This window comes from Cetorhinus maximus, chromosome 26 (assembly GCF_964194155.1).
Source record: "Cetorhinus maximus chromosome 26, sCetMax3.hap1.1, whole genome shotgun sequence".
Lineage (NCBI taxonomy): Eukaryota > Metazoa > Chordata > Chondrichthyes > Lamniformes > Cetorhinidae > Cetorhinus > Cetorhinus maximus.
In genome coordinates this window covers 4549762-4573335 of record NC_135904.1, presented here as the reverse complement: position 1 = coordinate 4573335, position 23574 = coordinate 4549762, and the positions used below count along the sequence as shown (strand labels likewise).

General features: G+C 42.8%; 1 protein-coding gene across 1 annotated transcript in view; it reads left to right on the top strand.

Moving 5' to 3' along the window:
* LOC144668233 (brevican core protein-like) overlaps positions 1-23574 on the top strand; it is a 51220-nt gene that overhangs the window by 17377 nt on the left and 10269 nt on the right. Inside the window, exons 6-8 of the mRNA XM_078530009.1 lie at positions 9154-9267; positions 16999-17112; positions 22662-22820. Of these exons, the coding sequence (XP_078386135.1) occupies positions 9154-9267; positions 16999-17112; positions 22662-22820 (387 nt within the window). The remainder of the gene's footprint in view (positions 1-9153; positions 9268-16998; positions 17113-22661; positions 22821-23574) is intronic.

Genomic DNA, 23574 nt, shown 5'->3' with positions numbered 1-23574 from the left:
CTTGCCTGGATGAGTGCAGCTCCAACAACACTCAAGAAGCTCGACACCATCCAGGACAGAGTATCCCGCTTGACTGGCACCACATCCACTGCCTTAAACAATCACTCCCTCCACCACTGATGCACAGTGGAAGCAGTGTGTACCATATACAAGATGCACTGCACCAAATCACTGAGACTCCTTCGACAGCACTTTCCAAACCCACAACCTCTAACACTTAGAAGGGCCAGGGCAGCAGCCACATGGGAACACCACCGCCTCAAAGTTCCCCTCCAAGCCAAACACCATCCTGACTGTCCTTCACTGACGCTGGATCAAAATCCTGGAGCTCCCTCCCTAACAGCACTGTGGGTGTACCTACACCACATGGACTGGAGCAGTTCAAGAAGGCAGCTCACCACCACCTTGAGGGCAATTAGGGATGGGAAATAAACGCTATCCTTGCAAGTGATGCCCACCACAGTGAAAGAATAAAAAGTATTCTTAGTATTAATTATCTTTTTTTTACCTTTTTTTTAGAAGCCATTGTTCCTGTGGTCACTGGAGAGCCAGAGGTTGAGAAACTGACAGTACCTGTGATCCTAGTGGACAGAGTCTCACCAACTGCTGATGTTGAGCTTCATGTAGGAAAGACAGTGAGCCCAGAGGAAGCTGAACAGGGCAGGACTGAGACCTTTGTTGTGGAGACCACAGGGCAGCCCACTATTACATTTGGTTTGATTGATGAAACTATTGCAACCCACGTGGCACCAAAGGTAGACCTATTGCCACCTGAATGGACTACAGTATCCCTGGTTTCTGAGCCTACCATTGAAGCCATCCCAGATAAATCTCTCACAACTGAAGAGGCTGAGAAATTGTTTGTGACAGTAACACCCACAACAGAGCCTGGTGAGCACTAGATTTAATTATTTGGAAGTAATAAGCAAGAAGCTACTATTGATTGAGTATTACAAACTAATGCTGTATATTAGAGGAACCGACCCTTGTCTCAATGGTCTCTTTGATTTATATATTTCCAATCCTATCCCTGAAGTGGCTGATTTCTACTACATTAAGATAGAGAGCCTTCTGTTCTCTTGTCTAAGAGACAATTCTTCATTAATGAGCTTACGGAATGATAAGAGGGGTAGGGTAGGTAATGAAATCGGCCTTCAACTTTTTTCGTATCATTCAGCACAATAGACTGTCCGCTTTATAGAATGCCAATATCTTCAATTGACTCCAAAAGTCAATGCCTTCACTGTCTATCATGGGGGTGGATTCACTCTCAGCCATTTCCCACTTAGCTTCTAAGACCCGGGCATTAGATGATTATTTGAATAGAAACAACATGCAGGGGTATGAGGAAAAGGCAGGGCAATGGCACTAAGCCATAATGCTCATTAGGGGAGCCGGTGCAGACGTGATGGGCTGAATGGCAGTCTCCTGTGCCGTTAGGATTCTGTGATTCTGTATTGGCAGGTCTGTCAGGGAGGGGAGCATCACAATTTTGCGAAATCCTGTCAGTGGTTTTATGTTGTAAATACCCACTCAGACATATCTTTGGTTTGATGATTCAGAACAATTAGACACACTCTATTCCATGTTTTCTTTTAACAAATGCAATCAGCTGAATGGTTGATGCGCATGAATATCCATTGAGAGTGCAAAGTTGAAGTCCATGTCCAGGGAAAGTGGTGGAATGGACAGCATGCGCAGTAGCTTCAAGAAGATTTTATTTTGAAAAAATTACTTTGTCAAAGAAATTAAGAACGAGGATGCACAGTTTCAGAGGTGAACAATCTGGTGTATTTTGAAATGTAGGAGACTCCGGTGTTCTATGTGTAGTGTAAGCTTCATGTAATTTTCCCTGAATTAATTAAAAAAGTTGTTTGCATTTTCTCCCAGGGTTTGCTGATGTAACATCTCTGCCAGAAATTGATAGAAGTGGAGAACCTTCTGGAGAACCCGTTGTTAGTGGAGAACCTTCTGGAGAACCCGTTGTTAGTGGAGAACCTTCTGGAGAACCCGTTGTTAGTGGAGAACCTTCTGGAGAACCCGTTGTTAGTGGAGAACCTTCTGGAGAACCCGTTGTTAGTGGAGAACCTTCTGGAGAACCCGTTGTTAGTGGAGAACCTTCTGGAGAACCCGTTGTTAGTGGAGAACCTTCTGGAGAACCTGTTGTTAGTGGAGAACCTTCTGGAGAACCTGTTGTTAGTGGAGAACCTTCAGGAGAAGATTTTATCAGTGGAGAACCTTCTGGAGAACCTGTTGTTAGTGGAGAACCTTCAGGAGAAGATTTTATCAGTGGAGAACCTTCTGGAGAACCTGTTGTTAGTGGAGAACCTTCAGGAGAAGATTTTATCAGTGGAGAACCTTCTGGAGAACCTGTTGTTAGTGGAGAACCTTCTGGAGAACCTATTATCAGTGGAGAACCTTCTGGAGAACCTATTATCAGTGGAGAACCTTCAGGAGAGCCTGTTATTAGTGGAGAACCTTCTGGAGAACCCCTTGTTAGTGGAGAACCTTCTGGAGAACCTATTATTAGTGGAGAACCTTTTGTTATTGGAGAACCTTCTGGAGAACCTGTTATTAGTGGAGAACCTTCTGGAGAACCCCTTGTTAGTGGAGAACCTTCTGGAGAACCCCTTGTTAGCGGAGAACCTTCTGGAGAACTTATTATTAGTGGAGAACCTTTTGTTAGTGGAGAACCTTCTGGAGAACCTGTTATTAGTGGAGAACCTTCTGGAGAACCTTTTGTTAGTGGAGAACCTTCTGGAGAACCTGTTATTAGTGGAGAACCTTCTGGAGAGCCCCTTGTTAGTGGAGAACCTTCTGGAGAACCTTTTGTAATTGGAGAACCTTCTAGAGAGCCTCTTGGTAGTGGAGAATCTTCTGGAGAACCTTTTGTTAGTGGAGAACCTTCTGGAGAACCTGTTGTGAGTGGAGAACCTTCTGGAGAACCCCTTGTTAGTGGAGAACCTTCTGGAGAACCTTTTGTTATTGGAGAAGCTTCTGGAGAACCTCATGTTAGTGGAGAACCTTCTGGAGAACCTGTTATTAGTGGAGAACCTTCTGGAGAACCTGTTATTAGTGGAGAACCTTCTGGAGAGTACCTTGTTAGTGGAGAACCTTCTGGAGAACCTTTTGTTATTGGAGAACCTTCTGGAGAACCTCTTGTTAGTGGAGAACCTTCTGGAGAACCCCTTGTTAGTGGAGAACCTTCAGGAGAACCTTTTCCTAGTGGAGAACCTTCTGGAGAGCCTGTTATTAGTGGAGAACCTTCTGGAGAACCTTTTGTTATTGCAGAACATTCTGGAGAACCTCTTGTTAGTGGAGAACCTTCTGAAGAACCTCTTGTTAGTGGAGAACCTTCGGGAGAACCTCTTGTTAGTGGAGAACTTTCTGGAGAACCTCTTGTTATTGGAGAACCTTCTGGAGAACCTCTTGTTAGTGGAGAACCTTCTGGAGAACCTCTTGTTATTGGGGAACCTTCTGGAGAACCTGTTGTTAGCGGAGAACCTTCTGGAGAACCTCTTGTTAGCGGAGAACCTTCTGGAGAACCTCTTGTTAGTGGAGAGCCTGGCATACCAAAAATCAGTGCAGAACCAACTAAAATACAGGTAATCCTGATTACTCCCGAAGATAAAGAATATCCATCAATTCCGTCTATTTTTGTAGAAGCAGGTGAAGGACCCATTGAAGAACAAATTTCAGGGATTCCAATTTCTAGTGGGGATTTGGAAGCCATTGGAAAACCATATGACAGTAGTGGAGAACCTTCTGGAGTTCCCCAAATTGTTAGTGTGACTTCCAGAATTATTGACATAAGTAAGGAAACTTCTGGCATTCCTGAAGGTAGTGGAGAACCTTCGGGTGTTGCAGAAGTTACTGAAGAACCTTCAGGAGTTCATGAAGTTAGCGGAGATCTTTCAGGAGTGCATCAAATTAGTAAAGTACTGTCTGGTGCTCCTGAAGTTAGTGGCGAACTTCCTGTGACACTTTTACCTCTAACTCTGAATGTTTCTGGAGATGTTCCATTACCTGATGTGGTAGTAAGCACTGGACCAACAGATCTTGAGATAACCTGGGTGGAAACCAAAATACCTGAGGAAGCTGAACGTGAAGGTGATGAGGTTTCTTCAGTGTCCATAGACAGTGCAACATCCAGCAGAACAGAAATGTCAATTGTGCCCAAGAGAGTAGGGGTGCTAAAGGTTACTCCTGCTGCCCCAATAGCACTTACAACTGTTCCACCTCAAATCTCGCCAGAAGTTGTGACAATTGTGGCTGAACCGGTGATGGCAGAAGGTACTAAATGTTTTGATTCAAATTATCTTCCTCACTTGGAGTAGGTTCTGTATTAAGTGGTGTTCCAGCAGCATAATGGAAAACTGGGCCAAAAGCCACTGGGATTGTATAATTTATCACTTACTAGCGGACCACCCGTGGCAGTGCTCATGGTAAGTCAGATGAAATGTTGTTTTACAATGACCGGAGCCTTATACCTTGTAATGTGCTATTCTGTACTCAAATGGACAAATGTTTAAAGTAGCTTGAGCTTTTGAAGCCACAAAACCTGATTGCTGTAAACAAATCCACCTCCAGGTCAGTCGGCGAGTCAGAGTTTAATTGTTATTCTCTAATATCTGTTAAAATACAGCGTATGTTTTCAGTTATCCTCACTTTGCCTATTGCTCAACCCAAGGGCGGGGGGAGAGAGAGATGTGTTTATTATTAAGTGTGGTTACCTTTCTCGTCTGACAAGGGGGCATCCTGTCATTACCTAACAATCTGTCTGATTAGTGCCCCAGCAAAAGTACTGACATTCAGAAAGAAAGCTTATTCAGATTGGGCCAAGTAAGGTCTCCTGGTAGGCATTCATTGGAATTAGATGCTAAATTTTCGCCATAGAATTGGGAAACAGAAGCAGCGTCTGTATTTTGGGTCAGAAACCCACCTCCAGTGGGAAACTGACTGACGTTCAGATTTTCATGAGGTTGAGCCCTTAGTTGATAGGGAGACTGTTTTCCCTCTCTACTGCCCCCGTCTTGTCAGTGGCTGCTGTGCCTGTTCAAAGCTTGGGCACTGAGTGCTCACTCTCCATGCCAACTCTGCAGCATCAAGGACACTCCCCCTTACTCCTCTGCTGCACTGGCCCTCTTATGGAGCCAGGGTGATGCCCAGGGACAGCTAAGACAGGCTCACAATTCTGCTCCTGCTTCCTTTCAGATCAATTGCTTTTGAAGGTGCTGATGACCTGACCACCCCTTTAAAAACCAGAAGTCCAACTCTTTTAAAGCTCTTATTGAACTTTTTAACTATCTGAATTGGAGGGAGAGCAGGATCCCTGTCCCACCCTCCCCCACACTGCTCATTATTGCCAACTGACATGCTGCCCAGCGCCATTATTTTCAGCTCCCCCACCCGACCCCCACCCACACACTCACTTCCGCTCCTGTCTTCAGGGGCCTCGAAAATTCAGCCCAAGTTATTGTAATAAGGAATCAGATGTTTAGTCACCAAAAATATTTATGGTGCGTCTTTATTCTGGGCTACTTAATGAGATTACATGACCTCGATGCCCTATATCCTCTAATACGATGTAAAGCAGCTGCAGGAAGATTTGGACAGACTTAGTGAGTGGGCAAGAACATGGCAGATGGAATATAATGTGGAAAAATGTGAGGTTATCCACTTTTGTAGAAGGAACAGATGTGCAGAGTATTTGCTAAATGATAAGAGATTAGAAAGTGTAGACGTACAAAGGGACCTGGGTTTCCTTGTCTATAAGTCACTGAAGGCTAACATGCAGGTGCAGCAAGCAATTAGGAAGGCTAATGTAATGTTAGCCTGTATCGCAAGAGGATTTGAGTACAGGAGTAATGAAGTCTTGCTTCAATATTATGGAAGATTGATTAGACTGCACCTGAAGCACTGTGTGCAGTTTTGGTCACCTTACCTCAGAAAGGATATTATTACATAGAGGGAGTGCAATGAAGGTTCACCAGACTTGTTCCCAGGATGGCAGGACTGTCTTGTGAAGAGAGATTGGGCAAACTGGGCCTTTATTCTCTAGAGTTTCGAAGAATGAGAAGTAATCTCATTGAAACCTACAAAATACTCAAAGAAATAGACAGGGTAGATGCAGGTAAGATGTTTCTGCTGGTTGGGGTGTCTAGAACCAGGGGACACAATTTCAAAATAAGGGAGAAGCCACTTAGGACCGAGATTAGGAGAAATTTCTTTACTCAGAGGGTTGTGAACCTTTGGAATTCTCTACCCCAGAGGGCTTGGGAAGCTCAGTCATTAAGTATGTTTAAGGTAGAGAGTGATAGATTTCTAATTAATAATAACATAAAGGGTTATGGGGATGGTGTGGGTAAAAGGTATTGTAGTGTTCGATCAGCCATGATCACATTGAATGGCGGAGCAGGCTCAATGGGCTGAATGGCCTTCTCCTGTTCCAATGTTCCTAATATGCATTTATGGTCCAGGGTGACTGAAGGGAAAACAAAGAACAAAAAGGAAAATGCACTCCTTTCTGCTCCTTGAAATTTTTCTCCTTGTTGACCCCTTGCAACTAGGCAAAAAAACAGACCTTCATCGCATCAGAGTCAGACCCGACAGGTGAAAGGGACAGTATCTTAACCCACCCAGGTCTGCCCTGACATATATTGAAACTTTTTTTTATTCTTTCACGGGATGTGGGCGTCGCTGGCTAGGCCAGCATTTATTGCCCATCCCTTACTGCCCTTGAGAGGTTAATTAACTAGAGATCGAGCACTACATTTTTGGGGGTAAGGGGGGCACGGAGGAATCCCTTAAACACTGAAATATCTTTAGGAATATGTGAAAAGGTGAAGTGTTCAAAATTGTGCCAATGTTTACCCGAAATCGTTACACTATCGTGCAGTGATGAAATCTAAGCCTATATCACTAAAGATAATTCAGTGTCTAATGTCATTCCTCCACACACCCACTTTACCCCCAAGGAGTCTAATTATCTGTTTTTTTTCACTAAATTTAGTGTGAATCAGGCAATAATGATTTGGTTACTGGACTAAAGAGAGAGTGAGGTGAAATCCCACAAATTTTAACATTTTAATTCAGTTTTTTTTAAAATGTGGAAATAAAAAAGTGGTGTCAGTAAAAGTGACATTGTCAGAATGCTGTTAAAAACGTAACTGGTTCACTAATGTCCGTTAGGCCCAGCCACCCTTACCCAACCTAGTTTATGGGCTAGATTCATGGAATTGGTGCCCATTCTGTTCTCTGGTTGGAGACCCATTGAGAAACCCATATCGCTTCTGAGGGGGAGGCCTGACCAGAGGAAGTGTCTGTCAGGACCCCGGAAGTGGAAATCCCACCCGCTGAGTGCTGACTGCCAAGCAGGGGCCAGCAGCTCTCCATTACAGGTAACAGCACCAGGAGCAATGGCTGCTGCCTGTACTGCATCCAGGGAGAGGCCTAAGGTCACTGCGGGACCCAGACCACAGGTGAATGAGAGCCAGATGTGGGTCGGATGTCAGGTGCTGATCGGGCACTACATGCAGTTGGATTTGCCTGGTGGCCCTCTGGAGGAACGGGAAAGCTGTGCCAATCATATGTAATCCCTGAGCCACCACTAAGTTTCAGGGATAATCAGTGTCAATTGGCCCAATAATGAGCCTAATTGACAACCCACCATGAGTGGACGAGTTACCCCCACCCCCACCCCCACCCCCCCGGGCTCCTTCCCACCTCCATTTAATCACGAGAGGTTTTCCTGCTACAGAGAGACTGACGTGGGGCCTCTCCCATGATTAACTGAGCCTGGCGGCCATGTCTCCTGCCACAACGGCAGCATTAAATCCAGCGCTAAATGTGAATTCAGTCACACGCCAATGTGGTTGATCCTGAGCTGCTTCCTGAAGTGGTGGAGCAAGCCTTTCAGTTGTACCATCACTTCCTCAGGGCAACTGCATGGGCAACAAATCTTGCCAGAGATGCCAACATCCTGAGCATGAATTTTAAGAATTGACATGGTGTATATTTTCTAACCAGCTTCCTTGCCAACGCCCAAGCCAGTTGTGCTAAATTTCTCCATTTGGCTTTGTTTAATATTAAAAAAAAACTGGCAATAAAAAGCAGGAAAAGGGATTTAATGTGAGCTTTTGCAAAATCAGTGAGGGAGTACATCTCAGTGTGTATTTGTGAGTCAATCCTGTCATTGGTCCAATACCTGGACCTTGGTTAAACCAGCCAGAGTATTGTGTGCAGTGCTGCCCAGTGTATTCTAAAAGGGATAGAGGCACTGAAGAGGGTGCAGACAAGATTTGCAAGGATAGTACCAGGAATGGGTGAGTATACATATCAGGAAAGGAGGTACAGGCTGGGGTCTTTTCTGTTGAGAAAAGAAGGCTGAGGGGTGAGCTAACAAAGGTCTTTAAAATTATGAAAGGTTTTGATCAAGTGGATACAGAAGAATGTTCTGACTTGTGGGGAAGAGCACAACTGGAGGCCACTGATATAAGGTACAAGATAGTCAACAAGAAATCCAATAGGGAATTCAGAAGAAACTTCTTTGAGTGATGAGAATGGGGAACTCGCTTTCACAGGTAATGGTTGAAGCAAATAGTATAGATGCATTTAAGGGGAAGCTAGACACACATATGAGGGAGTGTAGAATAGAAAGTTACAATGGTGAGAAGTTGGGAGGAAGGTTAAGTGGAGCATAAACTCTGGCATGGACTGTTTGGGCTGGTTGTTTCTGTGCCGTATATCCTATGTAATCCTATGTAATCTATATTCCAGAGGGAACAAGCTGTAGATCCAACCCTACAACTCGAACATGCAAGGTGGATTTGAAGCAAAGTGCACAGATGTTTTGTAATGACTGCAAATGATAAATATTCAAATGAAGAATTTTCTAAAATGTGCATGAATTTAAAAGGATTTTTTTTTCTAATGCTTCAGGAGTCATTGATCTTACCAATTTGGGCCAAGGGAATAATTAAGTCATCTTCATTAGATTACTATGGATGACCTGTTTAAATCATACACAACAAAGGAATTAGTCATGGGTGTGTTTTAATTGGACTAATTCCTAGTACTTTAGGTGCCTCGTTGCTACCTGCATCAAACATTGAATAACTGCATCACTCTGTGATTTTACTGGTTTTTCCACAGTTGTTCCTGGTCCATGTCAAGACAATATCTGTGGTAGTGGAACATGTACACTGAGAGATGGCAGTTTTGTTTGTGAATGCCCAGCTGGATTCACAGGAGAACGTTGTGAAATAGGTACGTGAGTCAATTACTATTTTATACAGCCAACCTAGCAATCTTTCTAATCCAATGAAAGATGGCTCTTCAGTGATTGGGCCATCACTATCTTTGGATTTAACCTGCATTCTTCCCAAACGTAGGCCAGGATTTTCTGTGCCCGCCGGAATCGGGCATGCTCGGTGGCATGAGCGGACAATACGGAGAGAAGGCCAAAAGTCAGTTTCACGACACCATGAAACCAGTTTGCGATCGTCCACTCTACCAGTTGATGGAGGGCCTCATTTCCCACCATCGGACATGGGGAACCTCATTGTAATACATCAGCATAAGCCTAACCCACTGGACTCATTCCCCCTGTGCTGGATCACCCACCCATGTCAGCGGGAAAACACGGCAATGTGTTTCACAACTGGACATAAGCGACGTGCACCTGGTGAGCTGCACCTCGCTTGGGACTTCAAGGCTTGTTTGCCTACCTTGCTTCGCACAACACTCGCAGTTATCAGCGCCAGGCTTCACAGGCAGCACCACGTCACTTTTACCAGGGCTCATGGGTAGGTCTCTACCTACCAGATCAGCCATACGTAGGTGGCTTTTCAATGGCTGCAGGGAGAAGGCTGTACTGGGGAAGGGGGATATCCCAGGGTGTGTGTGGGGACACATGTTGATCTGTGCAAGTAGCCTCAAGATGGTGAGGGCTGAGGAGGCAGTCTCCAGAGGAGATGAGGTGAGATGGAGATGTGAGGGTGCGTGTGAGAGAGTAGGTGGTGATGTCCCTTGAGCTGGCAGTGAGTGAGATGCCAGTGAATGTGTGATGGCCTCGTGAGTGTGTGAGTTTAGAGCGATGAGATGGTTGCCTTACCCTGCCGGCAAGGATTAGATCATTCATCCTCTATCTGCATTGGATGGCCAACCTCTTCTGTGCAGCATTGGCACTGATCACCACTGCCACCGCCGCTCATGCTGCATTGGTGATGCCGCTGCCCAGCCTGTGGCCAGAGCAAGTGTAGAGGACATCGTGGTGGGCCTCCATGGTGACCAGATGGCATTCCAGTGATGCGTCATTAAACCTGGGGGCTGCAGGCTTTTTGCCTCACGTGGACATCCCTGCAGTAGTCGTAGGCTGGCAGCGCTGAGATGTGTGTGCGCAGTTGGACTTTAAATATGGCGCCTGGCGTGATGAGATGACGAGGTGATTGCGGGCGGGCGAATGAGGGCCCGCCTGCCATGGAAACCGCGTGTTTCCCGGGAGTGCATAAGTAATGTGGCAGGTTTGGGACAATATGGCGTGAAAACCCGCCATTGTGGCCAGTGGGTAAAACACTTTGTGCAAATATGGGATGATTCTGCCCGTAGTGTCGTGTTCAGTATTGTAAATGCAGCTGCAGCACAATGATCGCCTTCAATTATAATGATTGCTTCAGCTTCAGGATAGAGTGCAGTTAATGCAGTATATCTTCAACACATCAGCAACATGGGTAGGCCACACTTAGTATCTAGTTCCAGTCACCAAGACACAAGGAGACATTCCAACCATGGAGCCAGTGCATAGAGGGTTGATAGTTTCAGAGGACTGAGTTTGGAGAAACTTGGGCTTTTAAACTGTGAAAGGAAGCAATTTGGAGGTGATCTTACTGAGAGATATGCAACAGCAAATGGTGTTAGAAACAGTAAACCCAGAACATAATTTCAAACTAAACCATGACAGAGATAAACGGTTTCAAACGAGTGAACAGGCATCAGTCCTTCTACACAGGGTGAGCAGAGTAATGGGGCAAGAGCCTAGAGATATTGTTTAAGAAACAGTTCGATGTTGTGTTCTTCCTGGAGCTGGGAGGGGCTGAATGGCCTCCCATCTGTTATTTATCTTGCAAATGGGTTGACATTCAAACGTTCCAGCCTCAATTTCTGTGAAAAATTGTCAGTTCCTCTCTTGGCCACAAGATGGTGGCGCAGTACAATCAACTATCATTCAACATCAAGGCACTGCAGTTTGTTGCTGTGCTGTCCAACACTTGGCAGTTAGTTAAAAGCAAAAAACTGCAGATGCTGGAAATCCAAAACAAAAACAAAAATACCTGGAAAAACTCAGCAGGTCTGACAGCACCTGCAGAGAGGAACACAGTTAACGTTTCGAGTCTGTGTGAGTCTGTTGAAGATTCATACGGACTCAAAACGTTAGCTGCGTTCCTCTCCGCAGATGCTGTCAGACCTGCTGAATTTTTCCAGGTATTTTTGTTTTTGACTTGGCAGTTAGTGTCTTCCAGAGGGATTGGGGGCCCCATTGAAAGTATTGACAAGTATATTCCTGGGGAATCCTGGGTTTCAAATACTAGCATACTCGTAGGGACCCCATAAAATTTCTGACATAACTCTGGATACCCTCTGCAACTATCACAAAATTGTAAGAAAAGCATGCAAAGACTGACATTCTCTTGTCCTTTTTTTAAAAAACAAGACTCAGCTTCCACTACCCAAAGCAAAACTGTGTTGCCATTGAAGAGCAGGCTTTTCTTTTCAAAGTTCGTAGCAACAAGATTTATGGGTTAATAAATCGACAAACACTGAAAATATACATAGAACAGAGAATTCTTGAGGCACGGCGTTTGCATTATGTGCTGTACATAGGCCCAGATGACCACAAGCGAGATGACCCTGACCCCAATTTCTAAACTCCTGGTTTAGTTCTCAACACTTCCCGTGTTACAAATATAGAGTGGGAGATTGAGCAAGACAGGAGGAAGTAAAGTGATCGTTAGCAAATAAAAATGAAAATTAAGTAAATACGCCGATCATTATTTTGTGTTTGTGTATTTCTGTTTAAAGAGGGGACCGTTTTGACTGGTGAGTCTAAGAATACATCATGTTTGATTCAATAGGCTGATCTGTGGATGGATTTAAAGGGGCAGTCTTTTCATGAGAAATATTTACTGAAGTTTTACCATTGTACTCTTCTCATGGCTTAACGTGTAAGTGAGAGATGAGTTAATTGTGCATTCCAAGCAATTTGTGCCCTATTCATATCATCAATCCAACTTTAAGAGGCATTACTGCCCCAGGATCCTATTACTATAGAAAGGCCCCATTCACATCACAAGGCCAACTCTGCAGCATTGGCGAATGCTCTGGTGCTGCTCTTTCTCCCCCTTCCCCCAGCACCCCCTCCCCCCAACCCCAATATCTCCTCATTGGCTGCAGAAGATACCAGAAAGAGCAATAAATGAAAACAACTTGGGCTGGCCTGTAGTGAGGGGAAGAAAACAGCTCAGTCTGTCAGCAGACAAATGACATGGCAAATGCTGTTTCTGCTTTACCAGTCACAGTACAGTATTAGTGGTCATCTCATTTATGGCGTCACTTCTGTACAAGTTGATGAAGGTGCAGCAAGATAATGAGGACAGTACATCTGGAGTAAATTGTAGCCAGTCAGGTACGTGAGCTGATTGTCCTATTTTGATGGCAGAAGCATTCCATCACAGCAGGAGTCAGTGGCTTCCACGTGGGACAAACTGGATGGACTGGAGAATCTTTTTGTATCAAGAGCTGCACAGTTAAGGCACAATTTACTCCAGTGGATTTTGCAGAAGCATTGGCTACCCAAGAATTAATTTTCTCATGCTAAATGGCGGGGGAGTTATCTCACGAATTGTTCCGGTTAAAGGCAATTACAAATGATAAGTAATTTTATTCCCACGAAGAATTGGAAGGTCCATTACAACATGTCTTCGCCATCCTGTAACTGAGTGTGGGCCATTGGGAACTGGATAGCTCAGGGTGACAAAGCACCAAAGATGTGATTTGAGGTTCCAAAGGTTCAAATCCCAGTTGGATTTTACAAATAAGTTCCACGTATGCAAGGAGCTGATCCAACAGGACCTTGTCATCCTCGCCAATACGTTTAAAGATACAGCAGCATTCAGCTGCATACAACAGGTCCAAAATGATGGAAGCACATCCTGCAATGAGGTTAGGGATGCAGTAGAATGGCTATCCCAGCACTGGTTAAACAACAGATCAAATCTTGATTGGAAAAACCTAACGTCGGCAATTTATCTCCATTGTATTCGCAAGTTGTTTGTGGTTACAGAATCTAAGATGGAAGTAAATCAAATGGAAACTAGTTTAGAAATGGATGCAAGATATTTTATCCTATTCCAGCAATAATATTTTAAATAGACTGAAATATTCCAGTTTTTGTGGTATCGATGTTCACTGGTAGCCTGTGCGTAGTGCTTCAGTTCCCGTTTCAGTTGAATTATTCTGGATAGATCCATCCAAAGCTCAGCAATGAAATTTGAATATGAATTTTGCAGCCTTCAATTTCTTTACAAAACAAATGCTGCAAATTGAGATCCCAACTCACCTGTCCATAGATGCATTGATAGAATTATTTGCATCAAAGACCTTAATGTCAGCTGACCTTTACCATGGCATGGATACTAAGAGTTTAAGTAACTTTTGGAATGTCTTCAGATTTTCTGAAGGGTGCACATGAGCAACAAGATTGATTCATGAGCTATTACCTTCGTGATGCTGCATTTGGCAATTTCTTGTTTGACATGATGGGCTGAATAGCCTCCTTCTGTGCTGTAACCATTCTATAAGTTAGAGAACGTGGGAACAAAAAAAATGCCATCATCATTCCCCAACTTGATGCACACGAGCAATGCAATGATGTGATGTGTGCAAATTGGTTGCAGTGTTTCTCACATTACAATAGTGCCTGCATTTCAAAAATAATAGTCGTTTGGTAGCACAGAACCTGAGTATTGCTGAAAAAAAGAGACATACTGTCAAATCTTTTCATCTTGCACTTGTCAGGACTGTTTGCAAGAATACCAATAGTAAAGGGAACAACAATTTATACTGCATGAAAAGAGAGTGCTGATTGGTTGGCAAGTGGTCTCTTATTGATAGATGTATTTATTATTTATTAAATATGTATTAAATATTTATTAGCATGTCTCTTTCTTTCAGCTATATTTCGAAAGTACTTATTGGCTGTAAAGGGCTTTGGGACATCCTGAGTCTGGAAAGGTGCTATACAAATGCAAGCCTTTCTTTCTTTTGCCAAACCCTTTGTTTCATGAAGGTGAAGACCCTTTAACACATGCCAGCTTGGAAAAGGGCAGTCAAATGCATTCATTCCCGAGGCTGGGTTGGAGATTGGAGCTGTATCCCCTGCCTGGCTGTTTTCAGATAAAATTAGGGTCGCTCACTTTGCTAAATGTTTCTTGCGTTTCATTATGAAAATGTTTTTTGCTCCTCAACAGTCGGTTTACAGGATGAGAAACAAAGGTTTTGACAAAGAACGCAGGTTCAGACTGCGACTGTGCACAATACCTTTTGGCTTAGGCTTCCATGATGCCATCACCATAGTGTAACATGATGAACAGAACTCCACTATTACATGGCCAAAAGTGTATTGCAAGTAGAGCAATTTGACTCTTCACCTAGTTCCATTAATGAAGAAGAACATACTGTTGTGATATTTATGAAAATAACTGTTTTACTAGTCACTATATGTTGCCTAACCAGATGACTTTGTTTCATTGCATCTTTCCAAAACCTTTGTATCCAACCTTGAAAGTTGACCTATAGTCTGTTGGTGAAATGAATTTGTTTCAAAAAAATGTTGCTATGCTACGGGCTAAAGTCAGCTGCTGCCTCACCCCCAGTGCCATCAGTCTTAAAGTCTGAGCACTGCAGTTGCCATTTTGATTGCTAAATTTGCTCTTAGTCCAATTCTTCTCCATTTCTAAACTCTCTTGCAAACAGTAACAGTCTGCTCTTAGTAGATACTAATGAAAGGGGAACACTCATACACTTTTCTGCTGGCCTCCATCTTGAACCATGTGTTATGGTGCTGCTAAAGAGATGCATGTTGTGTATATAGCTTCAAAGGATTTAGGCAAAGCAACAGCTAAAAGTTATTTAGTTCCCAGGTGAGGTTTTGCAATGGGAAATATATATTCATAGGCAGGTGTTCACACAACTAATCCCAATTAATTTCAACAATTTTCCTCCAGTGAAATGCCTTTTGCCTTTGCTCCTGCCAGTCTGGATTTGGGGAAGGGGTCAATTCTATAAATGGCAGCTGATACCTTTTCCCAATGAATTTGGGCAGTTATAGCGAGCGTGTTATTCTGGAGTTGTTTGAAGAGACTCATCAGGCCTTATTCTAAAGATCAGGCCTTTCAAAAAGACTTTATTGTGAAATGGGTTTTCCATTAAACTGTGGATGTTGATACCCTCAATGAGGATGCCTCAGCATAGACCTAAAACGTTGAATTACCACATAAATTGAAACCAGGAGGAATGATAATTGCTTGAATTGTTCATGGAAATTTAATCTGCATAGTGAAACTGTAAACATTGTCTTGTTTGCATTATCACCACCTAAGGTGGTCAGAATAGGTTTTTGCCCAAGGTTAGTCAGCTAACCACAATAATGGCCAGAAATTGAGCACAGCCCCATCATATGTTATTAATCAGTAACTGGTGTCCAACAGTTTATCCAATTCACTGTTTATATAAACAAAAAATTCAAAGCCTTATATAGAAAAACATTTTTATGAGTCTGTTTTCCTGAAGCTAAGACTCCCTCCTTAACCTCGCTTCACACAAGATCCAACAGACGTTCTGGGTCTGTGTTCAGACTGATGGAGTGAAAGTTTCCCTTCTGTACTGGCCCCTAGTACTAATTGACAGTCCCATTCAGAGAGGCCGCTGTTTGGCTCAGGTGAGAAATGGAAAATGTCAAACTGGTGCCGCCGGGGATATTCCTCTGCGACTGGTGATGAGGCACATTTTTGAGGCATGGTTGAGGGGTTTTACTCTGCATCTACCAAAGTTATAGCTGATAAAGGAGCGCTTAATGCTGACAATGTGTGACCAAAACAGAGATTCATACAGTAAGGAAGGAGGCCATTTGGCCCATTGTGCCTATGCTGGCTTTCTGTGAGAGCTAACAATCAGTCCCATACCCACATATTCCATTCCCCCGTCACAATCTTTCATCTTGATCGGCTCAAAAGCTGAAGAAATCTGAGAAATGCAAATGCATTGAGTTAAAATTTCAAAGGTCCTGGCACTAGCTATTCCAGTAAAACCCAGTTAGAAACTAGTTTGAACAGATTGTTCTAAAGTGATCGCTGTCCAAGCTGACTGAATTAGCTATCGTATTAGCAGTTAGTTGTCACATTAGCAGAAGGGAGTCTAAGCAGAAGACTAGTCAAGCCAGCTGAATAACTTGCCAGTTAGAATTAATTCAAGGTGGAAAATATCGATGAGAAAGACTGGAGCCTTGTTCTCAGTTGGGTTTGTAGGCAAAACTTTCCATCTCTGACCACTTGGCATCGGAAATCATGTGCCTGTTTCACATACCCATTTGCCAAGAAAAAGAAAGCCAGGTGAAAGAACATAGACATGGCAGGGAGACAGAGGGCGAGACGAGAAAGATTTTGAGGATCCATTAAATATAGCAAAGGAAGATCTATGGAAGAAATGAATTATAGCTGAAAGCGATGGCCGACCTGTGCAGAGGTTCCCTCAAAGCAACTAGCAGGTATTAGCTTCCAATTGCTCAGCATGTTTCTCAAAGGTAATTGCAGCGATATAATTAAACATCACAGCAAATGGATGTCTTCAGAATAAGTGCAGAGGGGAACCCTCTTTCTCTCCCTCCCCACCCTGTAAAACAATTCCCTGCTTGAAATCCTAATGGCAGAACTTGATTTCTTGCAGACATTGACGAGTGCCACTCGAGCCCTTGTCTGAATGGAGCTACCTGTATCGATGGCATCGACTCTTTCAAATGCTTGTGCCTACCCAGCTATGGAGGGGACCTCTGTGAAGTTGGTACGAGAATGTGGCTTCAGCTAATTTTACTAACAGCTTACAAAGACTAGCCCAATTTCAGGGTGGGCAACTTGTTCTGGGTTTCACTTACATTGTATTCTTTTCTTCTAACTAATCTTCTCCTTTATTCTTAGGGATTCAATGGTGATTTTCTTTTTCTGATAGTTTGTGCACAACAGTGGTAATATTTACTGCTCTGGGAGGATCAGGTGGCACTGTTTATTGTGTAGAAGCAATCCACTCCGTACCACGAAGATCCAGCCCGGGCAAAAAGATAGTCCAATAATTGAGTCATTTCGCAGCAAAACTTTATTCTATCCAAACAAGAAACATCACTCTAATTATTGTCACTCAAGGCGCAAATTTGTAAAATGCGGGACTCCACACAGTGAGAAATATGGACAAAGCAAGGATTGCTCAATTCTTCAGTAGTCACCCAACTTCAAGGTTAAACCCGACGAATTAGTGAAGATGTTTTGTTTGACCCCCTTCCCGATTCATGTATGAGCTAAATTGTGGCAATCTTATCAGTAAATTTGTCCCAACAGGTGACTTTTTTTTAACTGGAATGGCCTCTAAGGAAATCAGTTATTCTACTTTATGACTTGAATCTCCCCTCTACTTGGTTCTGTACTTCATTTGCCCCCTTCTCTTCTGAAGATGCTGAATCATGGGGCGGAGTTTTACGGCCCCGTTGAGGCAGGGGTGGGTCTGTAAAATGCGGCAAGCCGTTCAAAAGTTCATTTACTTTGACAGGACCGTAAAATCCCACTGGCATAAAATTCCTGCCATGCTGAGGTAGAGCCCTATTGGTCCTTCCACCCCTCAGTTGTCACAAGTGGCCATTTTTCATGCTTGATTTTCTTCTTGTCTATTCTGCCCAGGTGCACTTAGGCCAATTTTAACACCCACCATCCCCATTGGGGTCCTAGATTAGATCAACATAGACAGCATAAAGCAGCAAATCAACCCTGCAACCTTCCCATTCTTTGTGGCTGCACCTCAGACTTCATGTGCATTCACCCATTAAGGCATAGGGAAGCTATGTGCATTTCTGATCTACCTAAATCAAAAGTTTCTTTATCCTCTTTGTAGAACAAAGCCATAGATGGCCCAAATATATATCCACAAAAACATTGGGTTATATATTAGACACCCATAAAATCATCTTTCAATAGGTCCAACAACTCTATAACAATCTACCTTAAGGAAGGCTAAGATTGCTTATAGGCTACTAATGAAACATGACATATTGTCCAGTGTTCCATTGGTCATCATCAGTTCAACTTCTGAGCCAGATTCCTCCACCTCTTCAAATAAAGTAAAAACCTTAAACGTTCATTGTGCTCAATGATTTATTATGTTATTCAGATATTCCTGCAGTAAAGCTGCATGGAATACAGGGTGTGTGGGTATGAGGTAACAACTGTTTGATAGGTATGATCCCATGACTGTTTGTTTTATTTATTTGAAAGGAAAGGTTTCTACAACCTTTCCTTCATTTAACTCATCAGTGCTTACTCTGGATCAGGAAAGGGTGATCCCATGATTCGTGACAGTCACACTTGGTGGTGGTTCAGGTTTGATAAATAGAAGTTGTGCTTCTCTGAAAGCTGACCAGCCATTGGCTGGTCAATTGCCCTTTAAGATGGCACTTTCAGTTCATGGGCATGAGCACATTGAACATCTCATCTAAAAACCAATAAAACTTTGAGGAAACTTCAACACTGGTTGAAGATAGGGTTAAAGTTTATGAAGGCCTTGCCGGGATTTAGTGGCTCCAGCAATGAACATTTGTAGGTTACCACAAAGACAAGTTGGGCCTCATCTAGGGCAGCATTTGGATCTGACATTTGGTCTCTAGAACCTTGTGTGAGAGGGAGAAGATTTTCCCACAAAAGCTACTTACATATGAGCATACAAAATAGAAGCAAATGTAGGCCATTCGGCCCCGTGAGCCTGCCCGCCGTTCAATAAAATCATGGCTGATCTGTTTGTGTTTTGAATCCCATATTCCCATCTACCCCTGATAACCTTTGATTCCCTTGCCTAACAAGAATCTATCTACCTCTGCCTTAAAATATTCAGTGACCCCGCCTCCACCACCTCCTGAGGGAGAGAGTTCCAAAGTCGCACAACCCACTGAGAGAAAAAATGTTCTCCTCATCTCTGTCCTAAAAGGGCAACGCTTAATTTTCAAACAGTGTCCCCTAGTTCTCACCCGCAAGAGGAAACATCCTTTCCACGTCCACCTTGTCAAAACCATTCAGAATTTTATATACTTCAATCAAGTCATCCCTCATTTTTCTAAACTCCAGTGGAAGTGAGCCCAGTCTGTCCAACCTTTCCTCATAATGCAACCCACTCATTCCAGATATCAATCTAGTAAACATCCTCCAACACATTTACATCCTTCCTTAAATAGGGAAAGCTAAACTGCACACACTATTCCAGATGTGGTCTCACCAGTGCCCTGAATAACTGAAGCATAACACCCTCACTTTTATGTTCAATTTCTCTCATAGTAAAGGATAGCACTCTATTCGCTTTCTTAATTACTTGCTGTACCTGCATACTAACTTTTTGTGACCCATGCACTAGAACACCTAGATCCCTTTGCACTTCAGAATTTTGCAGTCATTCTCCATTTATGTAATACTCTGCTTCTTTATTCTTCCTGCCAAAATGAATAACTTTACACTTTCCCACATAATACTCCATCTGCCAGATTTTTCCCCACTCACTCAACCTATCTATATCTGTCTGCAACCTCCTTATGTCCTCTTCACAACATACTTTCCTACCTATCTTTATGTCATCTGAAAAATTAGCTACCATGCCTTCGCTCCCTTTATCTAAGTCATTGATATAATTTATGAAATGTTGAGGCCCCAGCACACCCCTACAGGACTCCACTCGTCACATCCTGCCCATCAGAAGAAGACCCATTTATGCAGACTCTCTGTTTTTTGCCAGCCAGCCAATCTTCTATCCACGCTAATATGTTACCCCCTACACCTTGAGTTTTTATTTTGCAGTAACCTTTGATGTGGCGACTTATCAAATGCCTTCAGAAAATCCAAGTACTGTACATCTACAGACTCCCTTTTATTTGCAGCCCGTGTTACTTCTTCAAATAACTCCAATAAATTCCCTTTCAGAAAACCATGTTGACTCTTCCCAATTACCTTGAGTTTTTCTAAGTGCCTCAATGATCAATTCTAACACCTTCCTCACGACAGACATCAAGCTAACTGGCCTTACTTACTGGCCTGCTTACTACTATCCAGTGGTCCTATATTGGACAATGTTTTATCTGAAAGCTGTGATGACCCCTCATCAAATAATGCTCACATAATGAACAATAGCCACCTGAGTGTCATGGATCAGTGACTATGGAAGAGTAGGGAAAGATAAGACAGTAGAAATGATTCAATAAATGTTAGTGTAATAATTGTACCCAACTGCATGTTCATTGTCACCTTTGATGTTCCAAAGTCCCCATTCATTCTACATAAGATATAGTGGCTTGTATGATGGGGTTTCTTCCTAGTAATGCTCCTTTAATTCAACTCTGAGTTTATGCATGCATAATGCAAGATAGGATCCTTATTGTTCCCTTAATTCAACAATCTGAGCCCATAATGAATGCTATAGTGACCAGGAACCCCCACACAGGCCAAGAAGCTCTGAGGTTAGATATGTGAATAATATAAAGGCCAATTTTACAGTCAACAACCATAAACCCTACACTGAGTAATGTTGGTATGAGGTGTTAACTTAAAATCTCCTTCCTCATTCAACACCAACCATTCAAATTGGTCCCTTCTTCAATTTGGTAAAAGCTGTGTGTGAGCAAACTATTGTAGATCACCTAAATCTTTACAAAACTACTCAAAAGTCAAATCTTTGTAACAGTTTTCTCATTTCCCTTCTCATATTCTTTGTAAAACTTGTTGGCAAAATTTTCATCATGATTCAATGGCACTAACACAGTTTCACCATTGTTAACGTCATCTTAAGCCGTGTATTGGTGCCTTCTCCTCCAGCACAGTCCATGGCAAAGAGATCCTGGGTACTCTTGCTATGCAGGTAGGAGCAAGGTTGTCAGATTTGTGATTTAGTCACTTCTTGTGTACAGCCTCCCTCACTTTTACACCAACAAGCCAAATTGCTTTTTGTGAATAATCCCAGCTGTGAATTGGTGCTGGACTATTGTGAAGGTAGAAAGTTATCATTGTTTCCGAACACATTAATGGACACCTATTCCATTTATGACAAGAATCTTGATGAGCAGGGGTTTATCTTCCAATGCCCATTTTGCCGACAGTAGTACTATGTTTATAAGCATTAGGCTTCAACAACTTAGTCTCTGTGCAACAGTCTAATTCCTACTGACAGCAACTCCAACTTACCTAGCCAGTCATAATCAGATTCATAACAAAAATAAAAATACCTGGAAAAACTCAGCAGGTCTGACAGCATCTGTGGAGAGGAACACAGTTAACATTTCGAGTCCGTATGACTCTTCAACAGAACTAAGGAACTTAGTTGCTTTTATAATCAGATTCATATTTGGCCCTTCAAGATCCCATTCGTCCTTGCCAGCCTTGATGCTATCCACCTATTGACACTTTTCTGTTCAGGACATCCAATATACCATCCCACCAGCTCACTATTAGTCTCTCACGTGGTCTAAATAGCAAGTACGACCCAACAAAGCATTAGTGCAACCATTATGTTAAAATATGCCAGTTAACGGCAACTAGTGCTGGAGGACTGAAGAAGCAAAGATCAATTCCTCTCTTCCCCCTTTTAATGTTTCAACCAGGGCCATGTCAAGGTGAAAATTCTGCCTCTAATCTTTGTAGATTTGCCTGAAGTTTGTAACTGGCAATTTGCAGTAAGTTAACTGAGTATTTGTACCTTCTGTAGGTTTGATTTTTCCTCACAGTTTTGCAATGGGTTCCATCGTTGATATTTTCTTTTGGTAATTTGTTGAATATGTTCTGGGTTAATTGGGTGCTGGCTTGTATACTGACTATAACACTTATGCATAATTGTCTGGGCAATATAAAGACAGCATTGTAAAGCATTAAAAGCCTGTTTGCTTCTGCAGGTTTTTCCAGTGTGAGTTGCGATTACAATGGCGGGAAAGAACTCAATTTTACACAGTTCAAGGGAGCGAATGAAAATTCACCAAACCTCAGATTAGCGTGACCTGAATCATGGCCTCCAGTTAGGAAATGGAATTGCCCTGTGACTAAACTTCATGCAGTCACGGTGTAGTCGACACTACCAGAAGCAAGGCATTGTAGAAAAAGATGTCCGTTAATGTTCACAGTGGTTTATAAATTTTTCAGTGGTTGTGGGATTTGAGGTGATTTCTTTTGGAGATCGTATGTGCCTTATTAAACAAATTGCAATCATGTTTATGATTATGAGGTACAAAACCAAATTCCTATACAGCGATGTTCCAGAGAGGTGCTGAGCTCCAGAAATGAGCTATTGTAATGCAATCTCTAACAATTCAAATTTCTTTTCTGTAGATGTGGAAAAGTGCGAAGATGGTTGGGCTAAGTTTCAGGGTCACTGCTACAAGCACTTTGTTGACCGACAGACATGGGAAGCTGCAGAGCACCAGTGCAGGGAACACAAAGCTCACTTGGCCAGCATTGTCACTCCAGAGGAACAAGAGTTTGTTAACAGTGAGTGTTTGAGGCAATAATAAGGACCATTTGTTACTTCATATTCCATTTATGTCACTTTGATGACTGCAATCTTGATCCAACTTCATCCATTGCCATTTTTGGCCTTACCTCTCTGACCTCAATGGAATGCTCACATTTCCCTTATTGAGAAACATGCTTCCAAGAAGCCCAGGATCCTCTTTTCATACAAATCACTCAATTACATCAACAATTCCCTATGTGGGATTGTAAAAGAGTTGAAATCTTCTCCCATTATATGTACAGGCTGTTCAAATGCAATCATATTCCTGGACTGGACACAAGGAAAAAAATTCATTCACCTCTTTTGTCTTCAATCCTCTTCTCTGTCTTTGCCAAGCCTTTTTGTCTCCAATTTTATCAATGTTATGATGGTCAGTGTTCCTCCTGGTGAGTGCAGCCTGCTTGAAAGGAGCAGGTGTCTTGGATGTATACCCCTCACAAAGCCTTCGACCTCATGTCCTTGGGTCCATTGTACATTAATCAATAGAGATTGACTGGTATGATTTGTCAACAAATTCATTATCATTGCATCATGTGGCTACCAGGATGGTAGAAGGCCAACAGTTCAGTTCAAGGACAATTAGGGATGCGCAACAAATGCTGGTCACAATGCCCACAATCCCACAAAAGAGTAAAGAAAAAGAAACTAGATGAACCATTGCGTTTTCTCATCTAACTATCCCTATATTCCTCCTCTCCCATTATCATTTCCAATTCCTACTGTGCAAAT